The sequence below is a fragment of the Aplysia californica genome, unplaced genomic scaffold (assembly GCF_000002075.1).
Source record: "Aplysia californica isolate F4 #8 unplaced genomic scaffold, AplCal3.0 scaffold00429, whole genome shotgun sequence".
NCBI classification, from domain to species: Eukaryota; Metazoa; Mollusca; class Gastropoda; order Aplysiida; family Aplysiidae; genus Aplysia; species Aplysia californica.
The window spans coordinates 205,394-214,533 of NW_004797699.1; the positions used below are offsets into that span (position 1 = coordinate 205,394).

Genomic DNA, 9,140 nt, shown 5'->3' on the forward strand with positions numbered 1-9,140 from the left:
CACACACAGAGTATCCGCCAAACACTCACATCAGCCTTCTAAAAAAAATTATAATCTAAAAATCTAAATACACAATCGTGTCAGGGGACGGGGGAGGAGGGGGGCAGCAATCATTTATTTTATTCCTTATAAGCTACACTGTGTTGAAAGCAGATTATTAAACTAAAAACCTGAAAAGAGGAGTAAAAAGACAGAAATGTTCACCACACATTTACCCTGGATACTGTGATGTGTAAACAGAGACCACAAAACAACTGAAAAATAACCAATCCTCCCCTTAAAAGTCAAAGCAAAACAGAAAAACCTTTTCTCTGTTACAGTCAAATATATCAATGTTTTTATTTACAATTCATTTTCTTTTAATTGTACAAATTTCACAAAAACGGTTCTTAAAGTAACAAAAATAACAAAATTACTGTTACCAATTTCCATACACAGAAAATCCAGTCAAATGTTCTAATTTAACTCATTAACAGTATTTCATTCAAATACGAAATACGAATAGCCTTTATACAAACACTTAAATTAACTACACGTAGCCTTCATACACATACATTAAAACGTAGACACTAAAACATAGAAAACAAACCATGAAACTCCATTTAAGGGAAAAAAATGTACCTGTGTGTGTAGAGCCATGGAATAAAAATCTATTTGCACCAATCAACTAAGTGAATGTTACAATTAGAAGCAAATATTCCACCTGAGTATTTCCAAAGCTTGTTTACCACAAGTGAACGGCAGTGATCAACAAAGATAGTGGGAAGGATGACGTGACAACTGAAGGATGAGGACCATTGAGAAAGGCCTTTATCTCTGTGAGTGAATATCAAGTACATTGTGTACCCCTTAGCTACATTATACTATTATTAATTAAATATCATTATTTATCACGTGTCTGTGAATCCAGAAGCAAGCTCTTTTGCTCCGAGTGTACTTTTGGTCTTAAAACAATTCATTCTTACACTTTCTTTGAATTGCAAGAAAAACATGCAAACTATTTATAGCAAAAGCTTTTAAGTAGAGGGGAAGAAAAAATGCACCGTAGACATATAAACGAACGTAAAGTTCGTTCAGACTTACTTAAGGCAGGCATATCCTTTCGACCTAAAACCAACAATCGGAGACCATGCTCTCCCAGTCAAGAGGTCAACTACATGGGTCCGAGCTAGATAAACTGAGAATAACAACACATAACCCAGCAAGCCTTCAGGCTCCTGATAAGATAAAGCGCTGTCTGCGCATATTCTCTCCCGAATAAGAAATCCCCAGCAAAAGTTTAAAACAAGACACTATTGTGTGACTATCAAACTGTTTCTAACAATCAGAATCTCCCTCTTCCTCACACTCACACACCTCACACTCACACATGTGTTTCAAACTACCAAAACATTTTTGTATGGTATCATAATTTTTCTAAGCAACCCTGCAAACACATCTAGCTGAACTCATACAACAACTAAAAACCACCAAAAAAACCACAAACAAACCAACATTTGTATGGCGCATGAGTGTTTCCACATGATGGCAGAGGTGACAATACAATCACTTATAAAATAATAGTGAAAATATGGCAGATAACAAGTTCAAGAAGAGCACTAGACTCTTTGTCTCAAATCTGATCATGACATCACTTCATCACTCAAGATGGTATGAGTTTAATGCCCCTTTCCCCGCTATAAGTTTGTTAAAGACGCAGAGCCTTTGATGTGATGTCCACTTTTGATAGGACCGAATCAAGTGTGAGGACAGAAAAAAACAACAACATGAACACTCTATTAGGATTTCAGTTCTGGGACACCTGTATCATCAGAGGGTTGGTTACTTTAGTAACAGTGCCCCTATCAACGATCAACTGACACAATCTTCTCTCCAAAAACCAAAGAATACTGCCCCTTTCTTTGAGGTCTGTCCATCACACTAATACCTCATATTTACAATACTGAAAAAATCTGAAGCAATATATCCTCTTAATTAAGTATCACAGAGATGGAATACTATACTTTGTGTTTAACTCTCACACACAATTCATAAGTCAAGGTCAATATTTTGATAATTCATGATAGACCTATGTAGATCTGCTGTCCTTTTGCTTTTACTTGAGTACACATTTTTATGCATTCACACTCATTCTTCAGACACATAGTAGACCAAATTCATTGTCAAAAGAAAGCCTACACATCTACCAATGTAATATTTCACCTGCATAAAAAAATGAAATATTAATGCACTTTCATAAACCATAACCAGAACAGACTATAACATTCACATAAAATGTCCAAATGGCACTAACATTGAATAATGTGCAAACAAGATCAAATCTGCTTGCTGTTCAAAAACAAAAGAACAGCCCATGAAAAACCCCAAATATGGCAGAAATGATGGGCATTGTAGCGACGTGGATGGGGAAAAAAGCCGCCCGAAGTGTTTTATACATTATCATACAGAGGAATCATAAAAAGAACTATGAACAATGTAGTTAACTGAAGAGGCAGGACTTCCAAATTTTCCAATTTTTAAACTTCCTGAGCACCTCAGCTTGGTATGACAACAACTTCTAAACCATTGAACAGCATACAAAAACTACATGAGGCAGGCATGAAGAAAGACCTTTCTATGGCACTATATCTTGTCTTTGGGAAAATCTCAACCAAGCTTGTCAATACATATCTTTCACCTTTGAAAACCAGATTTTAAAACTGTCTAAGAAGAGAACAGCTTGTTTGATTTGCCAGCAGTTGACTGTCAATTCTTCCCCAAGGAATGTTAGTATTTTGCAATATTTGTCACAAATTTTTTAAAATCTAACAAAAGAGCTTCTCGTTTCACCAACATGTCTCCTTTGCCAAAGCAGTCCCTCACATCATCTATATTTATTTAAATAAGACTGTATTTCATCTCGAGATTCAAACTCGAATTTCCTGGGTGTGAATGCAAAATGCCTTACTGCTACACCACAGATGCCCGTTTACGGATGTGTATAGATTTGTTCGTATCTTATTTCTGTACAGGAATAAGGTAAAATAATACAACACAATTATTGTGACAGATGAGTTGAATTAACTCAATAAAATCAGTGACACTGACACAACATGGATGATTGCATTCAAACCTAAAGAAGGTAGACCCAAGACAACATCCCAACATTCCATTCAGATGTCAAAGCTAAGAGTACATAAATCAGATGTTTCTAAAAAAAAAAAAAGGGGGGGCACTCTCAGTAGGGGGATGAAAGAAAACAGATACAGAACTGGCTCTATCCTTCCTCAGGTCTCGGCAAGCTAAGCAAAAGTCAGCACAGACTTCGTTTTACTTTTGTGACAAGCCACGGAATTCTCTGGCAATTTCTTGCCTCTGAGGCTGCCTTGATGAGAGGACTGTGATCAACCAGAGGCCGATGGAGTTCTTGTGCGTCGGGCTTGCAAAACGTTCCTCTTAATATCTTGAAGTTCATCATTACGAATCACTGTAGAGGAAAAAGAAAAATTCTGTCATTACTAACTAGTTACCCAAAGTGAACCTTTGCATTCTGTATCAGCTCAAATTTTTTAAAGTGTTGTAAAATAAAATAATAAAAGTGCAATTCATATCTGCCAGTTAAATGAACTGCTCTAATTTTTGCTTCTTTGTTTCGGAGCACCTTATGAGGATCAATTTTAAATGGTGGTTTAGCATATGATCTCAATGTTCTGTAAACTATAGCTCAAAATATAGACACCAATGTCTTCAAATCAAACCCATTTGTTTACCCATGCATAATAACGTAATTTAGATTGTCAAGTCGCCCATAGTGCTCACAGTGAAATACAAACAGGAATATATTTTCTCCAACCTCATTTAAGTAGTAAAGTATTTACATCCTTTATAACTAAGCAAATTACTGAAGAGAAAGCATACCGATTCAATTCACAGGAATGATATTTAAAAAGAAAGAAAATACAGTCTAGCATGCCCATAGCGAACAAATTTTCATGTCCCAAATTGTTATCTTATACACGATCATGATAATGTATTCTTTGTATTTAAAAACACATACACTGTGAAATTTGTACAAGATACAAAAATGTTTCCACATCCCGCCCACTTCGTTATTATGTGCCCGCTTTACTGTATAGGCAATTATATACACTCCATATAACTAAGTTTAAGCACATAAATACCTCTTCATCAAACCTAAATCATAGATTCCATATAACCAGAGTGTCTAAATAATATTGAGCTTCCACACTGTGAAAACAGCCCACAAAAGAAATGATAAAAGTTGCATCTAAATTGTCAGGCGTGAGTGGAATAGGAGTCGACATTTAAAATCCCCATACTACTTCTATTAAAGAAAAAGGAGGCATCTATATACATTGCCACGCAAATATGAACTAAGTTAAAGATTACATCAAATCTTATCTCTTTATCCCATGGGTTAATGGTACCTTTCAGAAACAATGGTTTCAGCGTCAAATCAAGATGCACTTTGCTCCCAATCCCAACCGTACACTGATCACTTCCACTCGTTATCACCACCCCCCCCCCCCCCCCTCCCCCAACACAACATACACAAACTCTACAAGCTGTCAAGATAATTCTACCTCTGAAATATGACCTTGGCAGTAGTCATATATTAATGTATGTATATATATACATATCATATTATACATGACTTCACTCACATCCTTCACATTTTGCTTAAAGAGATATAAAACAAATTATTAACCTTGAATCATAACAATTCAAGGCCTTGTTGCAGGGTCAATTCATTCTACGGTCCATGAATTTTGGACTTTGCACCACCCAATACCCTCATCCTGTTCCCATATTCTGGATTATAAAATTCAGTCTCACTCCGCAACACAGCCTTGGCAATAGACATTAGAATTAGACGTGCTGGTGCAGAGAGAATATGCATCTGTCATCACTCCTGTCTTTCACACTCCCAATGCAATAGCACAAAGTTAAGATTGTTAGCCTTGAATTAAAATTACCTCCTGGTCCCTTTACCCAAAACATTTGAACCTCAACCCCTACCTACCATCCCATCTCATTTTTGTTTACATATTCTCTGTCCAGCCTTTTCCACAAGCCTCATATATCTTGGCACTTGGTCATTTGATCTGACTTCATTTTGAGTGAAGAAAGTTCTGATTTTTCAGGTCAAGAACAGCTATTTTACACTTTTTTGCTGAAGAAGAGGGACTTTCCTTTTCAAAGTAAGATAAATTTTAAAACTTATTTTGAATCCAAAAAATATCTATCTAGTACTTCAACTGTGGGCAAAGATCAAATTCTTACTTTTGTATCTCTAAACTTCTCGTATTCCCTGTGTGTGATAAAACGACATATGTATGTGTGTGTGATTGTGAACATGTGTGTATGATATTTCTCCACGAATGTAAAATGTTTTAAGGGATCATATTGTCTACAAAACACAGAATTTTTTTTATAACTATGTTAAAGACCATGCGATTTTGCCTACTATTACTATACATATTTTATATCCCTTCACCTTACACACAGCAACACAACTGAAGCAACGTGTTCATCGTCCTATCTTCACTATTATATATTACACAGCAGAACAGAAGAAGGGGAAATGGAATGGTAGCAGTGTCTGGATCCATGTCCAGGAAAAAAATGATATTGAAAGAATACCCACTGTACCAAGATACCCATATTATTAATAATTATTAATATTAATAATAGTTCAGTGTACACGAACTGGGGGTGGGGGGGGGGGAGGGGTGGTTCATTGTCATTAACTCTATAGAGCATCAGAAAGCAAAGGCAGGTACTTACAAGCTTTGCAGGCTGAGAGAAGGGCACCGAGCACTGTGAAGACAACCACCAGGAAAAGCGTGTAAACGATACAAGAGATAAATGTGAGGAATCCTTTCTTCTGGAAGCAGTCCTGCATCTTGAAAGGGGCACCATATAAGTAAGAGTGCAGGCTTTTAGAATCCAAATCATTGTTGTTGTGATCGTGTCTCGTTCTCCTCCTCCTCCGAGAACCCCCAGGCTGAGCGTCACTTGACGACGCAGACCTCTCACTTCTGCGACTTCTTGATGTCCTTGTACACCTCGCAGAAGGAAGACTGTCAATACTAGCACCGTGAACACGGACAATGTTTTTACTTCTTCTAACTGGGCGGGCAGCCTGATCATCACAGTTAATACTTTCATCAGAAACAGTGGATTTGAGCGGAGTTTTCGAAGGCAATAAAGTCAATGCAGAGTCTGATAACACTCTGTGAGGGGACTGGGGTTTTGGGGCCATGGACACATTACTACTGACAAAGTCACTTTCTTCATTTGGACAGTCACAATTGGAACTGGAGTATTCACATTCCTTGTCACTAGAACAACTGTTAAAACCACTTTCATCTCCACACTGAGAACTTAAGTCAACACTCGGGATTCTCTCTGACTCCCGACAAAAACTGTCTACACCAGCAATTGAATTTCCATTTTCATCTTCAGCGTCCTCCTCCACCCCTTCATCTTCTAAAACATTGTTGTTCACTTCGCAGACCTTCCCCACGAGTGGGCACTCACTTGTCTGCACACTGGCCTGTTCTGTGGGTTGGTCATTGGGCCGGTTGTTGATCACTGCAAGAGGGGACTCTGGCTGCTGAGATTGTGGCGCCAATAGGAGATTGGAATTCTCTGAGCTGTTGGAATTTGTAGTCTCAGAACGGATAGTATTGAGATTATTATTTCTGAGGTTTTCCTCCTTCAATAGTTGTCTTCTCCCTGCTGGCTTTTTAGCAATAACGTTGATGGGGAACTTCATGGTGATGGATTCTTCAGTAAGCAGACCATTAAAGATTGTCGCTGAACAACAACCACAGCAAAAACTCTGTTGGTAAGGGAAGTGTAGGGCTAAATTGATCTGAAAAACAATGAAAAATAAGTAGTGTTAAATTCATACCAGAATTCTTAAAAAATAAAGACTTATTTTTAAAAATACCATTACAAAAAATAATTTGGACAGGCATACATTTGTGTCTCTATTGAATTTTAGAAATTGAGACCATAATGGGGGGAAAAACTGACGGTAGGCCTAAACTTTACTGAATATTGAATTAAAGCAAACTTCATACTTGACCCTGAAGTCTTTTTCCTCTTCCTCCCCAGCACTCGAAGTGTTCCTAAATTATTCCAAATCCATTTTTTTTACGAACAAGAGAACCGACCGAAATAGACTCACTACAAACATCTTGTGGGATAAGACAAATCAATTGTTATCATTTTTAATGTATGAAGTTTTGCGCTGGATCTACTTGCAGCACAATTAGATCACCATAAACACACAGATTAGAGATGTCACCACCGAGTAACATACAAAGAAACAGAAGATAGGACCTAGATCTATGGGTGTTAGATATATTTGAGAGCGAAAAATATTAGCTAATATTAATGTCTATCTGAGGAACATCATTGATTGAATTTTTTTAAAATGACAAACGATTAATTAACGGAAACCTACAGCGGAATATATCCGTTAAGCTGCGCGCAGAAGTCAAGATTCTAAACAAAACCCTTTTTCTCTTCAGGAGACAAATTAGCCTTGATGCACGATTGATCTGAAAGACTCCTTCCCGGCGCGGTGAGTGTATCGCAGGTCCGAGCTCCCATGTATAAATAATAGGCCTAGAGAACTGGAGTTTTATACATAATACATGTATTGTGCCACATAATGTAGATTCTAGTGTCTCGGGTCTCGATGCCTTTGCTCGACACAAAGGTGAACAATCGCTAATCGTGCCATGAGAGCCTAGATACAGCAACTGACAAGGTCAATCAGCTGGGGATCGAATTAACCCTGACCTCAGCTATTCACAAAGCGGAGCACTTGTTTTATAATACTAATAGTTTGATAACTGTATGAGATATTCCAAACTACATGCATTTGGTCTCCAACACAGCTGATAACTCAAGTGTTTCTTAGACACTCGGCTCTGCATGGTGACATGGCGGTATTGACAGGGCTGATTGACCTTGTCAGCTGCTGTATCTAGGCTCTCATGGCACGATTAGCGATTGTAATAACAAGGCAAGGGAAAATAGGAGATTTGGCAAGTACACACAAACGTTAAATCTACTTTCAAGGTCTCTTGAATCAAACTAAGACAATCGGCAAGGTGATATAATAGATAACAATGATGTTTTGTATGTTCTTTAATGCGCCCGTGTCGTCTAGACACGTATTGTTCAATTTGATTGGCGATCCATACAATAGATTAATAAATGATTCCCGGTGATACCCAAGGAGCTTTAAAACAAACTGTTAACTCCTTGGTGATACCGTAATAGGGGCCTACATGTAGTGGTGCGCGTGCGTGTGTACGTGGGAAGGTGAGGAGGCGGGGCGAGGAAGGGGGTATAACGATAAAGAAGCATGACCTCGAACAGCTGTTGCCAAATCTTGTCTCGTGAAATTGCACTGCTAGGCGCTACGACCTTGTATTTGATAACTAATCTTTCTACCAAGTCTGAGAACACTGACTGGAAGTCATAGTCATAGCCTAAAACGGAGGCGACCTTGAATTGCCGTTCCTTCGCGACCTTGAAACCAGCGCTTTTTTTTTTTTTAGTAACCAGCCTACGATCTGCGGTCACGCACCCCATCACTGTCGTGCCGAAACGAAAACGAAAGATTAGCCTAGACTGCAATACTGCCAAGATCTATTGGATTTTCTGGCTGTCACGAATTGCTGATATATAGGGGTAGAATAAAAGTTTCCTACTCGGCACTGGGGAGCTCAATTTTAGTTTGATCATTCGGACATTCGTACATCTCTGCAAATGAAATTATAATCATCTCAGACAAGACTGCCAAGAGACAAAAGCGGCGCATTTGCATCCTTTAAAAGAAAAGAAAGAAATATATATGCAAATGTAACACCATGACACCCGGCCAAAGATGACAGTTTTAATGATTATACTGATTTTAAAAGTGCATCAGTAGAAAAGACTGTGATAAAAAACAAAATATCTTTTTATACTTAATCCAGAAATTATCAGGCTCTAAAAAGTAGACTAAAGTAGAATCTAGTTTGTTCCTTGGCTCCTTTTCATGCAGAGTCAGTGTCTTACTTACAAATCAATACGGCCCAACCCCCCATACAAAATAAAATGTATTTTTACCC

The 9,140-nt window shown here is 38.0% G+C and overlaps 1 protein-coding gene across 1 annotated transcript in view; it reads right to left on the reverse strand.

Moving 5' to 3' along the window:
* Positions 1–305: 305 nt before the first annotated feature.
* Positions 306–9,140, reverse strand: part of LOC101850498 — a 12,254-nt gene continuing 3,419 nt past the window's right edge. Inside the window, exons 2-3 of the mRNA XM_005104637.3 lie at positions 5,788–6,880; positions 306–3,466 (exon numbers count right to left, since the gene is read on the reverse strand). Coding sequence (XP_005104694.1) covers positions 3,384–3,466; positions 5,788–6,781 — 1,077 coding nt within the window. The 5' untranslated portion in view covers positions 6,782–6,880 and the 3' untranslated portion in view covers positions 306–3,383. The remainder of the gene's footprint in view (positions 3,467–5,787; positions 6,881–9,140) is intronic.